This window comes from Mixophyes fleayi, chromosome 2 (genome assembly GCF_038048845.1).
Source record: "Mixophyes fleayi isolate aMixFle1 chromosome 2, aMixFle1.hap1, whole genome shotgun sequence".
In the NCBI taxonomy this organism is placed as follows: domain Eukaryota; kingdom Metazoa; phylum Chordata; class Amphibia; order Anura; family Limnodynastidae; genus Mixophyes; species Mixophyes fleayi.
In genome coordinates, this window is record NC_134403.1 from 268915337 (window position 1) to 268938979 (window position 23643).

General features: G+C 39.6%; 1 protein-coding gene across 11 annotated transcripts in view; it reads left to right on the forward strand.

The window, feature by feature from the left end:
* The window catches only part of LOC142138994 (membrane cofactor protein-like), a 51543-nt gene that overhangs the window by 19738 nt on the left and 8162 nt on the right, over window positions 1–23643 (forward strand). For 3 of the 11 annotated variants that reach the window (XM_075196193.1, XM_075196196.1, XM_075196199.1), the window contains exons 5-11: window positions 3327–3406; window positions 6102–6281; window positions 12801–12980; window positions 17474–17524; window positions 18746–18796; window positions 19154–19204; window positions 22563–22595. In XM_075196193.1, the coding sequence (XP_075052294.1) occupies window positions 3327–3406; window positions 6102–6281; window positions 12801–12980; window positions 17474–17524; window positions 18746–18796; window positions 19154–19204; window positions 22563–22595 (626 nt within the window). The remainder of the gene's footprint in view (window positions 1–3326; window positions 3407–6101; window positions 6282–12800; window positions 12981–17473; window positions 17525–18745; window positions 18797–19153; window positions 19205–22562; window positions 22596–23643) is intronic. The other 8 variants (XM_075196195.1, XM_075196202.1, XM_075196194.1 and 5 more) reach the window with 5 other exon arrangements.

Here is a 23643-nt window from a genome sequence, read left to right on the forward strand (position 1 = left end):
TGAACTGAGATCTATTCTTTTGTATCTCCAAAGCGAAATCCATAAAAACAGAAATTATATGGTTGTCATACTTGAGAGGGTCATGCTGGCGCACCAACCTAAGAACTGCGTCTCTGTCCTTGAAGTGTAGGATCTTTGCAATGAGGGAAGGTGGAGGGGCGCCAGGTGGAGGAACCTGTGGAGGGAGGCGATGCACCCTCTCAACCGTAAAGTGAGGAGAGAGCCTCTTACTCAAACTTTTGGAGCAACCTAGTCTCTAGGCACACTTCTGGATTAGTGTCCGCCACTTTTTCAGAAAGACCCACATATCTCAAGTTGTTTCGTCGAAGCCACCCCTCCACAGCTGACTTTTTTGCTTACAGTGGGTTACCTGGGTCGCCAGATCTGCAAGTTGTTCCATTATGGTGCCATTTACATCTTCCAGTGGAGAGACCCTATGTTCCAACTTATCCACTCGCTCACACATTTTCTGAAGGTCATAACAGATAAGGGAGAGGTCGGCCTGCACCTCCCCAATTCTGTCAGTAACTTTCTTTTCACTGGTAGCATTAGCTAGTACTAACTGTTGCAGAGAGGGAGTAACTTCAGTGACCTGTGGATCTGGAACAGGAGAAGTGTTCGGTGTTTGGGCAGACAAAGCGGTGTCCTTTGGCTGATGTAGATTGACAGGCATACTGCTCCAATTTAGCCAATGCAGCCGTCGCCTGGCTGAGTTTTCCCATGTTATCTGTACACCGGTGAGATAAAAAAGAATATTCAGCATGCAGAAACCCACAAAGTGTCCCCAATATAACTCCTTTGCAATGGTTCACTTCTTATATGGTTACGCGGCCAGCGAAGTAAAGACAAATCCCAAAGTCCCCTCAATACACAGCTGAATGTATTGGACAGGTTTGCCTCAGAGCATGTCAACATGTTAAAGCCTGTTATGCAGGGACACATGAAGTATTGACAAAGCTGTGCAGTAGGATAAAAAGTGTTTAACTTTCCAGATTTAGCAGTGCAGCTTGCCAGTTTTTGTGAGAACTGCGAGTTATGCGTTGCTAGTGAGTGAAATGCAGTCATAGATCCCTGCAGGTTAGTGTCCTACCTCAGCTGCCTCCAATATTTAGCAGCAGGGTAAGGGTAACCAGTGCAAAGGAGTACAAAATGGCGGGCGGCTCTTCCAGATCGCACCAATCACCTCCCGGTCCCAGAGAAAGAATTGTCAGCCAGTCGGTATAGCAAATGGGCAGTTGAGTAGTATGCCCCTTGTTCAACTACACTCGTCCTACAGTACTCTTACCCAGAGCTGTAAGAAAATGTGTATAGCCTGCCAGGCCTCGTCCCAGACTGATGAAGAACGCAGTCACACCGCGATGGGCCCCCTTCTCAGTCCCTCTTCAGAGTCTAGTCCGCAACCACCAGGTTTGGCCGAACACCTGAAGAAGTAGTCACCAGGCTTGCAGGCGGGAAGGTCAGCGCATTCAGGGATAGACAGGTAATGAGCGCCTCTCACCCCTGCCACGCCGGGCTCCGATCCCTACTCAGCACCAGCTTCACGAAGGTTGTAAACTGTACTAGAATTAGTTCAATAAGGTCTGAACGACTAGTGCCGCTAAATGTAGATTGTGGCGGCAGCTGGTATGACGATATTAGGATAGATTAGAGCGGATTCTGTGAGAGCTCAGGAAACTAGCATCCTACTCCATCCTGCACCAAGCCACGCACTCTCCGGCAGAACACTTTTAATAAATGTTTTGCGATAAAGAATGAAAATGAGCCTGTGAAAAATGCGCTAGTTAATAAATATGCCCCTGAGTATTGTAACTGACGATGCAGCCACTACTGTAAACTACTAGTATACTAAAGCCACAGAGTAGTGTAGTGTCTGTTTTTTGCACAAGGCAGTGCTTTTAGATAGTTGATGGGACTATGTGCTTGTATAAATGTGGTTCAATATGGAAAATTATGTTTATATTCCAGTGTTTGCCTTCACTAACATGTTATACATTTAATAGTTGAACAATTTCAAAATGAGCCTTGTGGAAAAAGTGAAAACCCTGGTCATCAAGTTTTAATGATGTAGCTTACATTTATTGTGTGTGTATATGTCTCATTATTTTTTTTTACACAGGTCACAGAAATTCATGGTGACTTCTAAAATATTAACCTGCAATATTGGTTCTATTATGTTGTTTAGAACTTTATAGTGATATTAATAGTACTGCAGTATAATATTGCATATTAGCTGTGTGCCATGAGGTGTTTTCATTTTTGTTTTCAGATTAATACAAAATGCAGCCTTTGTTTTATTGCAGCCGCAACTTGTTCTTTGAAAAAAAAAAATTCTCTTCATATCTGTATTTTGTTTATCTCCCTTTCACTTCATTGCTCCTGTAATATAATATTTCTAATGTATTGTTTATTCAATAAACCAAAGAAACTATACTTTATCCTCATTCCCCAAAACTGCTAAAAAAAACCACACACTAATGTTAGCGCTGCTGAAGAGGTGAGCAGTATCATTGCCCTACTAGAAAAAAAAACTTTTATTTAGGTTGATTCTCCTTCAAAAATATTTTCTCCTATCTAGTTCTATATCAATCAAATCTACATAAGGAGTACTTGTAGATGTCGTTTTATTGGAGATTTATTATTGGTACATGAAGTTTTAAACAATAGGAAAGAGTAATTAACTGAGAAGATAGAGGTTTATACATGGCTTCCAATAACAATGATAGCAATATTTCTTGAGTGGTCAGTGATCAGGTAAGGTGTCAGCCAGCCAGGAGTTAAGCAACTCATAGGTCTGTTTTTCTAGAACTCTGATTTACTTGGACAAAAGACGTCAGTTTTGAAGTTCACATTACGTAGACATATTGCAATCACGCAGGCGTATAATATATGGCATTATGCCAACGAATACAAAAATACATATATCAAGGCTTAAGCAGACTAGAGAAAAAAAAAAAACACATTAAATGTGGGAATAATATTGTAACGGATTTCTAAAAATCTCTAATGGGCAGATGTATTATCATTGTACGTCATTAGAGGATTTAACAAGCAATAAAAAAAAAAAGGCTGTGTATCTTGCGAGTCACTAAACCGATATATGCTCTATACAAACCTTTAGACCTTGCATTTTGACAAGTTACAAAATGCGACTGTGCAGTCTGAACTGCTTTCAGCTTTATTTCATACTTCTTTGTATTTCTTGTTCAAAAACAATCTGTGTTTCACCAATAAATATTTGCCTGTAAACTTCTGTAATACATGTTACTAATGCTGTATGATGTGTTCTTTTGTTTCATATATATTTATTTAAAATTATTTTATTTTAGATACAATATGGAGTCCAAAAGGGATTACAGAGAATGCCAAGCTGATGGAACTTGGAGTAATGAAGTACCTTTCTGTGCTAGTAAGCTTATGAGACATTGTTGTGGTGGTTTTTTGTTTTGTTCTTACTTTTAAAAAAAATTGTTCATGATTTTAGTTATTTGACCGATTTGGATCCCCCCGCCCCCATACTAAATTAAACTAATTCACATTTAACAGGTGTGCAGTTTTTTTATATATAATTTGTATGTGTGTGTGTGTGTGTATGTGTATATATATATATATATATATATATATATATATATATATATATATATATATATATATATATATATATATATATATATATATATATATATATATATATTATTGTAATATAAATTCATCATCTCTCCCCTCCTCTTACGTTTCCCCATCTCACCAGATGTAATCTTGGCACCATTAATCTACACTCTCCTCCCTGGACTCACTCCTCTCCCCCATCACCGCTCATTCTTGTTCCGATGAGGCTGTGGCACTCCAAATTTGCCCGCTGTCTTCAAATATGCTGCCATAGTGCAGAACGGGTCTGGAGAAATCCAATCACTCATGTTGACTTCACCTTAAGTTCATACAACTTACAGTTCTGCCCTATCACTCCCGTTTCTCCTACCCCTGTCACCTTTTTGCTACCTTCAGCTCCCTCCTCTCCCCTTCCCCACTCCCTTTGTTCTCTATCGACTATGCTACCTACTTCACCTCCAAAATTTAGTCAATATGTCATGACATCTTCTCCCATTAGTCCCTTCTTTCAATAACCTCTCCCCCTCCCACCCTCCTCTGTGAACGTCATCTTCCTCACCTGCTCCCCACTGTTACCCCTATCATCCTTCTCTTTCTTCACTCTGGCATCTGTAGATGAAATCAGCGTTTTCTCCTCCTCATCCCCCTTCAGCTGCCTACATGAACCCATCCCCTCATCTCCTCAACCGTCTCCCCTACTTTCTCTCTTCTCACTAATGACCTTCCCTTTGCTAAATCTAAAGGACACGTCTCCCTCCTTATACTTCATGAACTCTCTGCTGCCTTGTATACTGTTGACCAATACCTTCTTTTGCAAACTCTTTAAACTATAGGCATCTGTAAGACTGTCCTCTACTGGTTTTCCTCTTACCCTTTTCAATTTCTACACTTGACGCCACATCTGCCTCTTACCTGTTTGAGTTCCCCAAGGAATCTGTTCTTGGGCCCCCTGCTCTTCTTTCTACACCTCCTCCGCCCTTAGTGACCTCATCCGCTCCTTCGACCTCCAGTACCACCTCTATGCTCATGACGCCCAAACATGCCCTGGCCTTAACCCTCCCCTTATGTATTGTCTCCTGCTGTCTCTCAGCCATCTGATCTTGAGTGTCCCAGCTTTCTTAAGTTAAATATTTCTAACACTAAACTAATCATTCCCCCCCCCCCCCCTTCTTTCTGTTAAAAACACTACCCTCCTTTCTGTCCCTCAATCCGATGCCTAGGTGTCATCCTCGACTTGCAAACCTCACATTCTGTCCCTCTCAAAACGTATTCATTTCCTTGTAATTTCTCGCCTTGATTACTGTAACCTCCTTCTCTCTATATTATGTTTCTTCAGTATGTCTGATTTTTGTATCTTTTTTTTTTTTTTTTTTTTTCGTGTATCATGTAAAATGTTCTGTATATATCGTGTACGACGCTGTGGACCTTTTGTGACGTCTTATAAATAAAAGATAACGTTTTTCTTTATAATGTGCTGTGATCACACGTGCAAATAAGGCTTTTATAGTCTTAATAAGGGGGAAACATCCACAATATTCATTCTTTTTAACAGTTATATATTTTTGTATGATCATTTTGGAATGTTCTTTGTAGATCATTTAGGGTCATGTAATCCACAATTGCGGTTTTAAGTTGGATGCAAGATTTTGTAAAGGTTAATTAAGTTGCTGGGGAGGGGCTTGCTCGGGGTTAACTGAGATGTAGATTGGGGCATGATCCAAATATTTAATCTGACCTAAACTACACTGATATCAAGGATCTATGTCTGTGGCTATCAAGGAAGAAGTATACTTGTATGTGTGGGGGTGTTGCATTCCCAGATGTCAGCAATCTAGTTGTCATGTAGCAGGCTTTTTTACCTCCAAGTAAGAGTGTGAAGGTTCTGTGCAAGCATTGAAGGAATCCAATGAGGGATCCATTACCCAGTTCAAACCATCTGTGATCAAGTTATCCCCTCTTAGAAGTTTAAGATACTCTAACACCTTAGCTGAAAAGGATGGTTGACCCTTATTGCAAGTGTATAGATTGATTAATGTGATAAAATGTATGCATGTAGCCATTTATACACAGCATTGTTGACAGTTTCCCTGCTCAGTCAAGCTTACAATGTATTTTTATTGTCTGGAAGTCAGAAAGTTCTATTTACCAACAAAGTGAAACATAAGAAACTGTGCAGTAACCTTTTTCAATCAATCAGCAATTTCCTTTGAACGTTATAGTCAAGTCAGACAGCACTGCAAATTTGTACTATGTTCGTAAATAAACCCTCTTCCTTAAGAGACACTGACTTTATTAAAAGCAGAAGGAGGAGAAACTGGCATTTTAAACTCCATAAGTCACTTGCTGTGAATGTTATTTGATCAGTGCACTTTACCACTGGACCTTTCTTGCTATAACTATAAAAAAAAAAAAATATCCTTCAGCAATGACTGTATATAAATTACTATGTTTTACACGTCATATGCATTTTAATTGACTCTTTCTTATTTTCTCAGTTCAAGTGTGTCCTCCTCCAAATGCAATTACTGATGGATCGTTTAACCCTGATAAAACTGATTATACATACCAGGATGCTGTGACCTACACCTGCAAAAGTGGCTTATCACTTATTGGAGAAGCCTCCATATTTTGCACATCTAATGGAAGTTGGAGCGCTGATCCCCCAAAGTGCAAAGGTTAGAAACCTTAACTACTTTGTGTTTGTTTTTGATTTTATTTATTTTTTTATATATATGTTATGGATTGTGAGTTAAATTTTGAATTTCAGTGTCTTCGTCACTAATTTCAAACTATTGACTTTTATATATTATGTTACTTAAAACTTCCAGCAAGTATTAATAGTGAAGAAATAAAAACACTGCTTCTACAAAATCCTATTTGCTTCTGTATGTAGTTATTGAAAGGCTAAGCCCACTTTGGCATCATTTTTTATTTTTTCTTCTATAGATTATATATTCTAATGTTAGATGTGAGAAGAAGCACTCCCTACTGTAAATTCTATGGGTACTCGTCATCAATATTTATAGCGTCTGCAAATTCGGTAGTGCTTTACAATTGGCAGAAAACATTAATACTACAATACTGGGTAATACATACCGACAGAGAGGTAATAGGGCCCTTCTCGCAAGCTTACAATCTATGGGACAATGGGAGTTTAAAATACAAGGTCACGTGCTACATCATATTGCACAATGGACCAGCTAAAATGCAAAGGTAAAAAGTATTGATTGGGCTGTGTGATCAGTCGCACAGCATTGTTGGTAATAGGGTTGTTGTTTTGTTGGTTGAGGAATATCATAAGCTTGTCTGAGGATGTGGGTTTCAGAGAGTGCTTGAAGGTTTGTAGACTAGAGGAAAATCTTTGTATACTTATGTTTGTAGAAGAATTTTATATTGGATTCGTTGAAAAACAGGCAACCAATGTAGAGACTGACAGAGTGGCTCAGCAGAGGAAGAGTGGTTTGCAAGGAAAATCAATCTAGCCGCTGCGTGCAAAATAAATTGTAGGGATTCAAGTCTGATTTTGGGAAGTCCAGTAATGAGGGAATTGCAATAGTCGATGCTGGAGATGAGTGCAGTGCGATATGTGCGTATTCTGGAAATGTTCTTTTTAGATGTATGTAACCTGATTTAGATATAGAATCAATGTGGGGAACAAACGATAGTTACGAGTCACGGATTACACCTAGGCAGCGAGCTTGTAGGGTGGGATTTATGGTCATGTTATCAACAGAAATAGAAATGTCAGGCAGGAAGCTTCTGTTTTTAGGTGGGAATATTATTAATTCAGTGTTTTGAAAGATTGAGTTTGAATTGGCGAGAAGACATCCAAGCTGAAATGGCAGACAGTCAGTAACGCGAGACAACACAGATGGTGAGAGATCAGGAGATGATAGATAGATTTGTGTATGATCCGCATAGAGATGATACTGAAATCCAAAGGAGTTTATTAGTTTTCCAGGAGAAGTGGTGTAGATAGAAAATAGCAGAGAACCTAGGACTGAGCCTTGTGGTATTCCAACTGATAAAGGTAGCGGCGCAGATGTGGATCCAGAGAAATTAACACGGAAAGAGCGATTTAAATAGGTAGGATAGGACAGTGCCGTCAAGACCTATGGATTGTAGCGTTTGTATGAGGAGAGAGTGGTTCAACAGTGTCAAATGCAGCAGAGAGATCAAGTAGAATTAGAAGAGAGTAATGGCCTTCAGTTTTTGCCGTGATCAATTCATTGACAACCTTGGTCAACGTAGTCTCTGTGGAATGTTGAGAGCGAAAGCCTGACTGAAGAGAATCCAGTAGGTGGTTTGCTGTAAGAAAGTGTGTGAGGCGAGTGTAGGCAATTCTCTCGAAGCTTCGAGGAGCATTTGAGCTGAGGGATGGGGCGGTAATTTGAGAGAGAGATTGGGTCAGAATTTTGTTTTTACAAAATAGGAGTAATTCGTAATTAAAAAGAGAGAGAGAGATTACAGATTTCTCTTTCATCTATCTGGGGGACACTGCTAACCATGGGGTTGAGTAGGGTAGGGAGGAGTCTGGCATCTAAATAGTTAATTCTTTTTGCTGCTGACAGGCCATCCCCCTGCCAGCTCCCAACGGAACTCAGTTTGATGTAGGTGACCAAGGAGTATGGGCTGAAGTTGAAGAGCTGCACAGTGAACAGGGTTCACTGTAATTAGGTTTTTTCTTTTCTTTGTAGAGTTTTTTTTCTGTTGACTCGCACACGAGTGGCTCTGTAATACAGAGCAGACTCGTGAACAGAGAAGCAGTTGTCAGCAGGGGAGCCGCGGCTCCCGCTGAGTTTTTCACATGGAGCGGTGAGACTTCTCACACTGCTAGCAGGGTCCGGCGCCAGTACTCCTGCCGTTCCCCGGGGCCACTGCATGGAGGAGTGGAGCGTACCAAGTCCCCTCCTCAGTGAAAAGAGGGGGGGGGGACTTGGGGAAATGGCCGTGCTGTAACAGCGCTTTTCAGGGGACAGTTTAGCAGATATCATGCGATTCCACTTAGTGGAGAAGTGGAGATCGCTGATATACTGCGCAGGAAGTTCCTCCCTCTGCAGAGCTGAGAGAGATTGCAGAGGCCTCTTGGAAGCATCCGGATAAGAGGTTCACTGTGCCTAGAAAGTTTGGGTCATTATATCTGCTACAAGAGGAGGATATGACCCGATGGGAACAGGCTTCTGGAACAGGGAGAAGGAAATATTTGGATGTGGTTAGGGCTTTACGTATTTACGTTAGAGAATCTGTCTTACGAATCTTTGCAGTTCTCCCATTTGTTTTATTTGATTTTTCTAGACGGGGATGGCCAGCGTCTAAGCAATCAATTGCTAGATGGCTTACCCTGACAATTAAGCAGGCTTATGTCCGTACTAACCGTCCTGTGCCGGAGCGTATTGTTGCCCATTCTACCCATTCGGTTGGGGCGTCTTGGTCGGCGCGTAATGGGGCCTCAGCGGATCAGTTATACAGAGCAGCCACCTGGTCCTCGGTCCATACTTTCACAAAATTTTACCAATTTAATGTCTTTGCGTCTGAGGACGCCTCATTTGGCCGTAGTGCTCTACGTGCTGGGCTATCAGAGCGGTCCCACCCATCAGAGGGGCTGCTTTAGTAAGTCCCCATGGTTAGCAGTGTCCCCCAGATGGAATCAGAGAAACCAATTTATCGTAAGTATAAATCCTCTTTTTAGTTAGAGGTGGAATGAGCACAAGAGACAGGGACCTACCAATTTGTGAGGGAATGGGATCAAGAGGACAGGAGGTAGAGTAGGAAGATGAGAAGATAGTAGAAACTTCCTCTTCATTTGTGGGATCAAATGAAGAGTGTCAGAGGGTGCTACAAAGGAATTGAGCTGATTGCTTGTCGAGGGAGATGGTACCATCTCAAGTCTGATCTGATCTATTTTGTCCTTGAAATAGGAAGCAAGATCCTGGGCACTAATGGTAGTCTGAGGGTTTGGGGAGGGGGGATTGAGAAGATTTAAATGTGTTTAAAAAGGCGTTTGGGGTTAGAAGCCTGAGCATAGATGAGATATTGGAAGTATGCTTGTTTTGCAGTGTCCAGAGCATTTCTATAGGAGTGGTAGATAACAGTATATGTGATGAAATCATTAGAGGTACAAGATTTACGCCAGTGTCTTTCTGCTGTACGAGATAGTTTTTGTTACTTTAGTGTGCCACAGTTGGCAATGAAGTCTACGCGGAGTATGTAGAGTCGCTGGAGCCACTTGATCAAAGGCAGTTGCTAGGGTTTGGTGACAGTGGGATACAGCCCTATCGGGGGAGGAGAATGTAGAAATTGGGGAGAGAAGGTGTTGAAGAGAGGTGGAAAACTGTTGAAAATCTATTTATTATTATTATTATTATTACCACCATTTATTTATATAGCGTCACTAATTCCGCAGCGCTGTACAGAGAACTCGCTCACATCAGTCCCTGCCCCATTGGGGCTTACAGTCCAAATTCCCTAACACACAGACAATTTGTTAACAGCCAGTTAACCTACCAGTATGTTTTTGGAGTGTGGAAGATAGCTAATATTCTTGCAGGTGTGTGAAGGCTTGGAAGAGTTTGATACTGGGGATGCTAAAGAACTGGGGGTGAATGAGTATATAATAAGGTGATGAGGGGGAATGGAGTATTAAGGAAATCAGAAACTGAGCATAGTTTAGAAAAAACAAGATCAAGACAGTGGCCATCCTGATGAGTAGCGGATTCAATCCACTGGGAGAGGTCAAGTGTAGAGGTTAGAGAGAGTAGTTTGGAAGCAGCATTGGAACGTGGATTAGCAATCGGGATGTTGAAATCACCCATGATGGTGGGGATGTCTAGTATGTTTTTGGAGTGTGGGCGGAAAACATACAAACTCCACACAGCTAAGACCATGGTTGGGAATTGAACTCATGACCCCAGTGCTGGAAGGCAGAAATGCTAACCACTTAGCCACCGTGCTGCCCGTAATACCATCACTGGCTTGCAGCCATTCTACAATGAATATATATGGTTAACAAACACATGTGATCACTGTTCTTCTTCAATCAGGCCCTCAAACTTCCCCCAACAAACACTAGCAATAAAAGGTTTAAACAAACAAAAAGTTAACGGACAGCATACAATTATTAATAAAAATGCACTTTTTTAATACAGCTCTGACACTGATAAGGGTATTAGTAACTGAGAAGTTCTGTGACCATATTAAAGCACAGGATGTAGTCACGGCATGGTCCTAAATGACATTTATTATCCATAATAATTTACACTAGGGAGTGCATTATTCCTTTATGATACACTTTTTTTAATGAACACGAACACTATATACTGGAATATATTAACATCATCTGTGCGTATGTCCTATATATAAATAGATGTAGATGTCCCAGGAAGATTTAGAGGTGGAGCTCACTCATTGGCCTTGTGTCTTTTAAGAGAGATTACATAAGGTTTGAATGGTGTTCCTTTAATATAAGATGTCTATTAGTTTGCTGGATGTAAACTAAGCCTCACATTGTTCGTGCTGGATGAAGTATCCAGCATATGATAGTAAGCTGAAACGTATATTGCTCTAGAGCAGTGATGGCTAACCTGTGACACTCCAGGTGTTGTGAAACTACAAGCCTCAGCATGCTGTGCCAGTAAATAACTAGCTGATAGCTGGCAAAGCATGCTGGGGCTTGTAGTTTCACAACACCTGGAGTGTCACAGGTTAGCCATCACTGCTCTAGAGGGAACCTTACTGGATCTCTCCTTAACAAGCATGTAAACAATAGGGTTAATAACAGGGCCTTTTTTAGTTTTAGGTCATTTTTGTATTCTGTTCTTCTAAACCATATGCAGGTGAAACGATTATCTGGCTTCAATTGTATAAAGCTTTCCAGTATTGATATAAAAACATTTTACATTGTAAATTTTAACATATTGATATCTTGCAATATAAGGGTTTTTAGTAAAGCTGGGTACACACTACAGAAATTTCGACCAACTTTTTATGCCGAGCGATTTTACATGCGATCGATGTTCCGATCGCTCGGTCCATGGACTGCATACACACTAGCCTTGTTTAGGACGATAAAGGGAAGAGCGGATGTCCCTTTAGCAATTTTTACAGCCATGTTGTCCTGAGCAATGACTGTAATTTCGTACTCCCTGTTGTGGATCGGTCGGAAGTTTATACACCCTACACAGCGGAAACGAGATTGGAACGAAAATATTAAACGGTACGACCAACCAAATGAGGCGATAATCGTCCATTTGGGCAGACTTTCGACCATCGTGTCACTGCACACACTGACCCGACTTTTGAACGAGCGGTCGTATGTGGGCTGTTTGAGCCGATTATTGGATGAAAACAGTGTAGTGTGTACCCAGCTTAAGGGTCACATTTCCACTTTCTAGTTTAACTGAGCAAAGCTATGTAATTTGCTGCTTTGTGAGCAACTTGAGCAGTGGTACTCCAAGTCGGCCCTCCGCAGCTGTAATTGCGGCCCCTCAAAGTTATTAGCCTCATGCACATTAAAATGCACAAGGCTAGTCTGAGCTCACCAGGGAGACATCTGGCAGAATACCCCAGATTATTGCACACACTAAGGAAGTGTGTTCATATTTCTTCACTTCCTGTCTGAGCAGCATTGAAGCAGAACGCTCATTGGAGCAACAGCAGAACGGCCTGTCAAAAGATAAGTGGGATTGGGGAGTATGAGTAACTATGGAAGAGGGCATTGAGCTAGGAGATATAAGGGTGGCAAAATAGTAGTAGTATTATCATCATCATTAACCTTTAATATAGCGCCAGCGGATTCTGTAGCTCTATTTTACAAGCCTTGTTTGTAGTTAATTAATGCACTTGTAATTCAGTTGGGTTGCGGTTCACTTCTACTTGTTAGTACCTATTAGTGGCTCTTCAAAAATTTGTAGTGAGTTCCACTGAACTAAAGTGATTGTTTTAGTTACTTAATAAGATGTTGTATCCTTTTGACCTTATGATTAATTGAAAGTGATATTGAATGTGTTGGATGGTCACATTTGATGAAAGGATTGCAGTAACATGTTAATCTTAAACCTTGTGTTTGTTCTAATCCTGTATTTTTAATATGTAACATGCTGAATAAATGTTCTTATTAGGAATTATTATTGAAAAGTCATGTTTTGTGCATTAATCTTTTGTATTCACCAAAGGTTACATGTTTTGCCCCTTTGCAGTGGTTAGTTGCAGCAATCCAGAGGTCCTAAATGCAGAGAAATTATCTGGATTTAGTGGTCCATACACTCTAAACTCCGCTGTCAGTTTTCGGTGTTTAGATGGCTTCACGATGATTGGATCTGGACATGTAACGTGCAATGCTAGTAGCATGTGGTACCCTTCTCTACCTTCTTGTAATCGTAAGTAGCTTTTCTGTGATCTTGGTACTATTTTTATATGACTGAACTAAAATAAAGTACTAAAATTGTTTCTTTCCATACAGAGTAAGAATATTACAAGTCACATAAGTCTTCTGTGGTTATGGGGGGCACTTTGGCCTTTATTAGTAAATGGCTCACTCGGGTGACTTGCCCAACAGTAAAAATAGTTTTTGGGGATTTTTGTTAAATATTTATACAAAATGCATTGTCGAAACACACTCCCTCTCAGCATTGCTATAAAATATAAAAAAAAATATAAAATATGAAGGGCAGTCACACAAGTAATGTTTTAAAACCTTTTGGAATTCCCATAATGTGTAATAATACTGTACAGTAACGTGTGTGTGTGTGTGTGTGTGTGTGTATATAGTGTCAAATGGGCATTGCTTATAAACACATTAAGTGGTGCAAACATACTTTGTGACCAGTGTCATTTTGCTGCTGATGTGGCTAGGCAGGTACTATATTCATTAGACAGTACTCTCCCAAGTTTTGAATGACATCTCCCATTTGTCTTGAACCTTGCCCATGTGCACAAATAGCTGCTGGCAGGACTAGTAATAAGCACTGTTCATTTTCAGTAACACATGATGTATGTGCAGTGCTCGTTTGTTGGTGAGCAAAAAGTCCGAACCTTAATGTAGTCTGTAGCATATTGAGCTAAAAGTAAAGTACACCCACTTCTGACTGCTACCTATTCTTGATAAGAGATACCACCCACTACCACAGAGAGGCATAAGTCACCCAGAGATATAAGAGGGGACACTATTTGGGGTGGCGATAGTTTGCCAAACTGTTTTATTATGGGCTTAAATGTATATTTTTATTTTATATTTTTTTTAAAATTTGTCATGTCCAAGAAATAATTACAATTGTTAGTATATTACGTGCTTCTGACTGTACAATATAGAAATAACAGAGGGTAATGTTCTGTAGATATCCAGTGACAAATTGACATAAAAACGTTGTTGTACAGAAAGTGACTTGGGCGGGGCCTTGATGCTGCTAATTGTGTTTATCATGGGCCCCTCCCCTGCTATGTGATGATGAGTTGTCTCGTACAGAGCATTGGTAGAGAAATGTTACATGCTTCATGCACTCTAACCTTAATCTTGCCTAATAGGTGGGAATGCCTATGCGTGATATGGTTTGTTTTTCTGCTGCCCCTCTGCACAGGTATTGAACTTGGGCTTTTGGCAGTCTCCTCTATGCCTTCTGTCATATTTTCATACCTTTTTTTTTTTTTTTCTCACCTGCTAGTTCCCTGATGATATCAGGGATTTGCCTTTCCTTCAAACTGAGATGATGATGAATCAGGCCCCTTCTGTTTATGTACTGAAGTGTGATTAAGGAAAGTAAAGCAAAAAAAATTAGTAACTTTGGCAAAACCTTGTTGCATCATACTTGCCAACATTGGCAATTAGTGCACCGAGAGATCGGAGGGTGGTGGGCGCGTTGGGGGCGGGGCCCGACGGGTCGTGCCATTTGGCCCCGTTTCCTTAACAGCAATCCATTTTTGGGACCAATTACAGCAGGTGGCAGGGCGACAATGGCTCGTGATTCGCGTAATAAGCCTCGCCACCTTACTATTGAGTTCTTTGGGAATCGGGAGGTTTGCCTGCTCTCCCGGGGGTGCGTGAGGACTCACAGAAATTCGGGAGAGTTCGCAACTATGTGTTGCATTGAAGGGAGAGGTAAATTTAAAATTTGAGGACAGATATTTAATTGGGTAGAGCATGTCCTAGATCCGTGATGGCTAACCTATGACATGCGTGTCACTCGTGACACGCGGAGGCAGTTTGACTGACACGCCAGGCGATTCAGTCAAACTGCTTGATTTAAACATACCAAATATTTTTTTCTGTACAGCAGCCGCGGACGCTTCTTTGACAGCGCCGCGGCTGCTGTACATCTCCCCGTCGGCGAAATGGAGCTGCTGCGCATGCGCGGTCCCAGCAGCTCCTCCTTTTCATATCTCCCGGCATCACTGGCTGGATTACCTGGAGCACAGTAGGACTTGCACTTATTTTACAATTTAATATTTGATATATTATCTTTAGATCCTGCCACAATCTTCTGTAGTGTTTTTATTATTCGACAAAAGAATCCATTTCTGGTGAGCCTGCAGGGTATGCAGAGTTGTGTGATTATATATATATATATATATATATAATTTATTTTGTATTATAGGATTAAAAAAGTAGAGGATTCCTCTACTTTTTTAATCCTATAATACAATATTTATATATAATCGCACACACAGCTCTGCATACCCTGCAGGCTCACCAGAAATGGAGTCTTTTGTCTAATAATAAAAACACTACATAAGATTGATTGTGGCTATATATATATGTATGTATGTGTGTGTATATAGTGTCATTGGGCTACAGGGTGAAACCAGATACTGGCCACAAGCAATCTTATGTAGCGATTTATATTATTATTACATTTTTAAAAAATAAATTATATATATATATATATATTACACATATACATACATTTTTTTTTTTTTTTTTTTTTTTAATGACACGCGACCCGAGGAAGGCTACACTTTTTTTCCGATTTTTCACACACCAAGCTGAAAAGGTTAGCCATCACTGTCCTAGATCAACTTTTAATTTCAGTGTAGAAATAAAGCCAACAAGTATTTGCATCCTACTTGGAAAAAAACAGCAAGTATTTTCCTTATGTGCAAAATAATAAACTCATTTGCATCCCCTTGCATTGCCAAGGTTCAAAGTTACTCATTTTTTGGCTTTACTTTTCTTAAGGAATCAGGCCCAAGGACTTTAGGAGTATATAGGGGATCATGTGACAAAGACTGAAAAAAATGTTTTTTTGCTGTTCTCTCTGTCAGATTTAGCCACACAGGCCAGACCATAAGGCAGGTCTGTTGAAGTGATTAAAAAAAATGTCTGCCTCTGCATGTAGTTGGCTTTTTATCTGCAGACCAGACAACTGTTGTCAGATGTCATATTGATGCTAATTGTCAAGTGTGGAGATTTTTCACCAGTTTACAAATATTGTGGGGTGTGTATATGACAAACTTTATGGCTCTATTTATGACCAATCGCAAATTGCTCATGTTAATTATCAATTATCGTAATGATAGGAAATTAACATGGCAAGTTATTAAAATTGATTAGCCTCCTGGCAAATAATCTGTAGTAAAGTGATCTTTTTACTAACTGGTTTATATGGCCTGGCTGAAATTACGAAGAGCGGAGCATGAAGCCTGCCAGGGAGGGATCCAGAAATCACTTTCCTACTAAGCTCGCCCCATAGGTTACAACGGCTAATGCCATCTTCAGAGGACTTGGCTGTTTTGGTCAAGCTCCGAATTTCAGAGTTTGATAAATAGTGCTTAATCGCAGTCCACATAGACACCTATGGGGACTGGATTTTCTATTGAAGAGGCTATTTACTATTACAGGATTGAAGCAGATATTTAAAATGCATAAAAACTACAGTTTGGGGGGGGGGGGGGGGGATTTAACCCTGTATGGAAGTTCATAAATAGGCTCCTTAGTGTTGATTTTTGAAGACGCTAGTTTAAAATGGTGCAATATAAATCTACTTCTACAGAAAGTGATTAATTTGTTAGAGATATTTGTATTCAGACAATAATAGTTCTCACAAAGTGGTGCTCGGCCTCTATTAATGTAAGCAGTTCTCTGTATTAGAGGGTCAGGGCAGGTGGACAGTGTATTTTTGTTATGGTAGGCTATAATTTAAGGATATGTTTACACAAGCTTTTTGTCAAAATGTGTGCGCAAACAACATGCCTGTTTGAAACAGGAGTAAAATAGTCCAAATACTTAGTTGTTCCCTTATTGACCATCTTTGTCTCCAAAACTCTAAGAACTCTGAGCCTCATTTAGGACAGTAAAACTGTATTTAAGACTCCGTTTGGCCTCCGTGCTTGTTGTTATGTTCTTGTGGTTTATGCTAACAAACGCACATTTTTTAAATCGGGTATAATTGGGACTCGGAAACCAACAACAGAAAAGCATACCAAAGCCCTCATAAATAAAATTAAACAGTTCATGTTCAGTACATTTTAAGTAAGATGGTCTGAAGAGACTTTTGAAACTCATACTTAAAGAATAACTAAACCCATTTTTAAATAAACTAGTGATGCGTTCTTGCTGGTTTACTCCATTTTAATTTATCTTCATCTGTATATTTGCATGTATTACATCATCATAATTAGCAGCAGCAGCTATTTATACATGAGTGATAACTGCCTTTAATTGTCTTCCCAATATACAATAATTATCTAATAGATGCTAATTGTGGTCAGTGGCCATGTTATCTAGAAATATGATTCAATGCTTGCTTGGCATTACAAGTAATAACCTGGATTGAATTTCCTCTACTCAGACAGATTGGCTATGAAGAATATATGCAGAACCCTTTTCTTATCTGAATTTTAGCAGAAAAGTCCATCATAACTATTAATTTAATTCTAGGTTCAACCGTCACTCAAAAACCATCAACCACAAAGGAGAAAGAGACTGAGGGTAAATCTTAAAGCATTTATGAATATGAAAGGCAGAATGGGTCAATGGTGTGTTTGTTGGTTTGTTTTTGTTTTGTTTTTTGAACCTTAGTGGTTACTCTTGAGTATGGTTAGTATGTCATTATTCAATTGCTGTTTTTGAAGACTGGCCAGGACGAATGTATCCAAAATTTGGAACTAAAATGTGTGAACCACACAAATGCTTTAGGGGTGGAGCTATGCACACTGGTGATAACAATGTCTTGCCTACCACTGACCAACAAATTGATGCTGCAAATAAAATTTATTATACAGCCCAAATGCCTATTGTAAAAACACCTATCTGTAATAACATTATCAGTAGACAATTTAAACGTGTTACAACCTATAGCACAAATCTGTTGATAAAGCAGGAAGGTGGTGGGAACACAGGTGAAGGCTGGGAGGCCATCATGCGGTCCTAGGGCTGCCTGTTGCCCATCACTGAAATTGATGAACATAAACTGACAATTTCACTGTAAACCTCAGTGGTGGAGTAAATGTAGTTTTGGCTGTTTATAAAATGTAATGTAATGTAAGCAATGCATTTATAATTTACATTGATCATCCATTTATGAGGCACCACAGATTCTGAAGCACCATACAGTCGGCAATGCACAAACAGAACGTAATACAAATAAATATTGGAGCAAGAGAACAAACGAAAAAAGACACAATTTAGAACATAACGAAACATTTTCAAGATCATTTCATGTTTTGTTAGCTCTCCGTGTCATTGCATGTTTGGTCATCTTCTTGTAGTAAATGCATATAAATGCATTTACTACAAAATCTTAATGTTTTAACACTCAATAAGGTAATGTTTTAAAGACCCTTGTTATGGAACTGTTGGTTTGATATACCAGACTACTTATAGCTGCATAATTTACTGGAATATTTTTGAACATAGGTTCTTCTTTACCACTGTTTTTGCTTTGTGTAGTAAGTTGCAGATATCTAGTTGTAATTAAGTTTCTTACTGCTTTAGGGGATGGAATATTGTAACTAGTTGTAGGTATTAAAATTGGAGCATAAACTAATTTCTGAACACCCTCTTTTACTAAAGTTAACATGCTGTTTGTTTGTTTGTTTGCAAGGCTTAATGCAACTAATATATTCATTGTTTTGTTTTTTTTTTTTTGTCTTCCTTTTTAAAACTCTAACATTTAACAAATTGACACACATTTATTTAAAATCTATATAGTTGTCACCCAGAAGCCAACGACAGAAAGGGCAAAAGAGACGGTAACTGCAGGTACAATAGGAATCTACTCGTACTTCATTAAAAATAAAATAAAAAACAAAATCACACAATAAACTGTCATATATATAAATCAGCAAGATCATCTGAAGAGACTTTCAAAAAGCTTTTAAAAAATAGGTTTATTCTTTAAGTAGAACTGGTAAGAGCTGATGATACATACTTTCATGTTGATTCATCTTAATCTGTATATTTGCATGTATTAGCATAGCCGTTTATTCAATGAAATGTCACCATAATGTTAGATTATTTGCATTGCATGACAAGATTGGCCATGAATAATATATGCTTACCACTTTTCTTATCTGAATTTTAGCAGATGTGTTGGTCATATTTTTTATTTAATCCTAGGTTCAACTGTCACTCAAAAACCATCAACCACAAAGGAGAAAGAGACTGGGGGTAAAACTTAAAAGCACTTATGGCTCTGGGTTTTTTTTTTTTTTCCCTGTGGATATGAGGGGGAGGGGAGTGGATTTGGGGGGGGGGGGAGGGGAGAGGCGAGTACTATGCCTCCCCTAGCGTTCTGGGTCTGTTCAGTACTGATTCAAACTTAGATTAGTGGCATACTGCAAATAACCAGGCATTACTAACCACTGCAGGAGGATCGGCAATCCTTAAATGCAGCAAGTGTTATCAACGTGGAAGTGCAGATTCCCTCCTCGGGCATATACAAATAGGGGGGAAAAAGGGCTTACAACACCTTTATATTTATATAAGTATTAATCTGAACTCTACATTTGGCAGTCATGGTTTCATGCATTGTCAAGCTGGTAGTATAGTATAGGATCCAGCAGACAGTCACTTGTCCAGGAAGGTTGCTGGAATCTGATACTGGTTTACTTGATACCTTGGTTTAGTTAGGGTAAGGTTGGTTACTTTTTTTTTTTTTTAATGTACAAAAAAAGTTTAAGCCCGTATCGCATGTCTAGTAATTTACTAGATACTATCTAGCTGAGCATATGTTTGTGTTAGCGGCCCTGTGAGTAAGGAGACGAGTGACTTTTATTGTGTCAGAGGTGCAGGAATCACAGGAACAGGCAGATAAGATTGGGGTTCTCTAGATATAATTAAGCTTGTTTTACTATTTTGGGTGATGGCATATAGTAACTATTTGTAGGGAAATATAAAGGATTAAGTTAGAACAAAAATAAACTTCTGTGAGCTTGCATTTTTTTTTCATTCTAAATATGTAAATTGCTATATGTGTGCATGCATGGCTTAATACAATTATTAGTTTGTTTTTTTGTATCCGTGTTTAGAAACTGTATAAACTACTGGAAAATACAAACCCTTTAACGCTAAGGCAAATCTGACAAACTAAAACACTAAATTTATTGAAAATAAGCACGATTGTCACACAGAACCCAGAAGAAAATCCCAAAGATACCTTCAGTTTCTGTATAATCTGAATCTGTAATTTACAACAAAACCACTAATATTGGAGAAAAAAAAAATATAATGCATGTGATGTATATTTTTCTATATATCGTATTTCCCCATGTACAAGACGCACCTTGATTTTGGTCCCGAAATTTGAAAAAAAAAATATTGGCTGTCAAAAAGTGTGCTGAGCGTGTGAAGATTGCAGGGGCTTGCTGCCCACGGCTGCACATTATGTGCAGGTCCGTTCGGCAGAGACAGGCAGGGAGAGTGTGCTGACCGGGCCGCTCTCTGATGGTGACAATCAGAGCCAGTGTCGGACTGGGGCATGAGGGGACTGCAATGGTAGGGGCCCACCAGAGGGGGTGTGGTCAATCACCATAGAGGCGAGACCAGACATATATATATATATATATATATATATATATATATATATATATATATATATATATATATATATATATATATATTTAGTGATAGCACAATAAGTATAAAGTGGTTAAAATCTACTTACCCATATGTTTATTACTACAGCCTCTCTGCTCCTTCCTTCAGCGGCGGCGGGAACATCCGACAATCAGCTGACAGGTGGAGGGGGCAGGTCACATGATTGCAGCTGCGATCGTATTATTATTATCTATAAGGCGCCACAAGGTTTCCACAGCACCGTACGCAATGCAAACAATGGACAGTACAGGGAATAACAGTACAAAAGCATGAACGAGTAATACCAAGACTTCAGAGGCTCCAGGCAAGGCAAATATATTGAGGTTGGAGCAGAAGAGAAGGTAGAGAGACAGGAGGGAGGAGGGCCTGCTCATAAGAGCTTACATCCTATAGAGAGGCTATAGTGAGGAGGACGGTGTAAGAAATAATTATAACTGCACCAGGTACAACAGGGAAAGAACCAGCCTTAGAGGATCAGAAGAGGGATCTCCATACAACAATTATCACAGTATCTGACCCATCCTTGCATTACTCTACACTGGGGTTTTCAAAGCATTAAATCCACATTTGTCTGGGTATAAACCTTCCAGTACAGTTTCTATTTTGCCTCTTGTACGTTATGGGACTATGCAGTGGGGATATTGTACTTCTCTGATATCTTCCTGCAGAACATACGTATTCATCATTATATATAATCATCTTTATATTTATAGAATACGGTAATTTGCCTCCTGGGTCGCCAGCTTGTCACGAAGTTGCTCCGCCTCCTCAATGTCTCCTCTCTGCAACGCTTCATCCATACTGTCCTCCAGACTTCACTCTTTCAGGACTTGCACACAAGGGCCTCAGATGATAATTAATTCTTCTGCGGAGCTGGGTTTGTATCCATCTTGGTGTTTTTTGAATGCGGAGGTTTAGTGACACCCCGCCCGCCGCCTATGGCTCCTCCTCCTCGGACAGTTCGGCTTCGGTGGCTCCGTCCGGTATTATTTAGTCCGCTCCACATCTCTCTTCCTGGGCATCCGCTGAGCTCCGCCCAGGAAAGATGACTGGCTGTCAGTGAGAACCAGTAGTGATCTGCAGCAGCGGAGACGCCGGGGAAGGCAGCGGACCCCTGGTGAGGACAACCCAAGTAAGCTGGATGGGCTCCGCCTACTTCGAAAAGGGTGTGTGGCCGTAATGCAGCGGGGCCTACCGGTGATTTTTCCGGTATCCCGGTGGGCCAGTCCGACGCTGATCAGAGCAGCCGGCCAGCACACTCTCCCTGCCTGTCTCTGCCGAACAGACCTGCACATAGTGTGCAGCCGCCGACAGCAAGCCCCTGCAATCTCAGTACACTTCTTAGTAGGAACAGACCTGCAAGCCACTGCAATCGCCCCCCCCCCCCCCCCCCCCCCGCTCCTCCCCGAATCCGGTCAAAACATTAATACCGCTGCACCCCCTGGATCTCCCGCTGCTACTGTATAAGACGCACACAGTTTTTAGACCCCAAATTTTGGGAAAAATGGTGCATTTTATACATGGGGAAATATGGTGTTTTTTTATTTTATGTCAAATGGTGGAGTAAATGTAATTTAGAACAATCTAGACAACAAATTCTACTTAAATTTTAATTTGTGTATGGCTTGTTCACAGGTTCTTAGTTATTTAAATATAAGTTTCTGAGAATCACGTGGTGGTGTTTTTGTTTTGGTTTTTTTTGTTTTTTTCCTTAACAAAATAAAAATAAACTATAGAATATTTTATTGATTTGGTTCTGTATGTTACTTTGAACAAATGTGTTTTATGGCAGTATGTAAAAAAGTTTTCTTTTACTATATTTTGTACTCCATTAAGTTAACTGTTTCTGATGGGTTTTTTTTTTTAATTCTGTTGGTTTTTTTTTTTTTTTTTTTTTTTTTTAAATTTTTTTATTTTTTATGTCTTACAGGGGGATCGGGAAATAATGTTGGTGCTATCGTAGGTAAGACAACTCTTCTTTTTGTTTTCTAATAAACTGGTCTATGTTCAGATATGTTGTAAATAAACAATTAGGTTGGTGAAAGTAGCTATATCTTAAAGTAATATCACAGTATGCATTGCTTCACTGCACACGGGATTCAATCTGTAATTGTGACTATTGTGAAAATCAATTTGAAATTGCATGAATTTTTAATACTTGTGAATTAAAAGGATTAACAATTAAAGTACATACAATTTACAGTTGACAACTGAAAGCATGTACAGGATGCAAAGGGGGGTATTCAATTGTTTGTTTTAACACGCTAAAAAAAAAAAAAACGAGCGCTCTAAAAATATTACCGTTAATACGGTAATTACTCGCTAAATTTCATCTCGCAGCTCCCTGAGCAGCGAGCTGAAATTCAGCCCGCTGGGAGCGAGTAAGTACCGTATTAACTGTTTACGCGTGCAAAATTACCGTATAATATAAGTTTTTTTTCGAGCACTCGTTTTTTTGTTTTAGCGCGTTAAAACTAACAATTGAATACCCTCCAAAGAGTGAAAGTAAAACACTTTTTTTAAAATCCTTTTCAAATGATTGCAAAGTCTGTATGGTTAACATTGATGTGTGCCCTTTATTTAATGGTAATTGTCACATTATCTTAAGGGCTATTTTCACAGCGCCTCTTCTAGATCTTATGACACCTGGGGGTAAATGTATCAATGACCGGATTCTTCAACTCCGGTGAGATCGGCGTCTTCAGCGCTTAAATTTAAAGATAAACTTCCCTTTACAAGGCAGCGCTGCTTTAAATTTAAGCGCTGAAGACGCCGATCTCGCCGCAGTTGAAGAATCCAGTCATTGATACATTTACCCCCTGGTGCTGAATTGTAAAAATGCAGTAATGAAGGAATAGAAAAGTACTTAGTCCTTCATTAAAGTCTCATTACATAGAAATGTCTGAATAACCCCATATATAGTACATATAAACCATACCTTCTTATTTAGACTTCATTCAAATAGATTTGACTACAAAGCAGTGCAGTTGATAATCCTATAGCAAATGCAT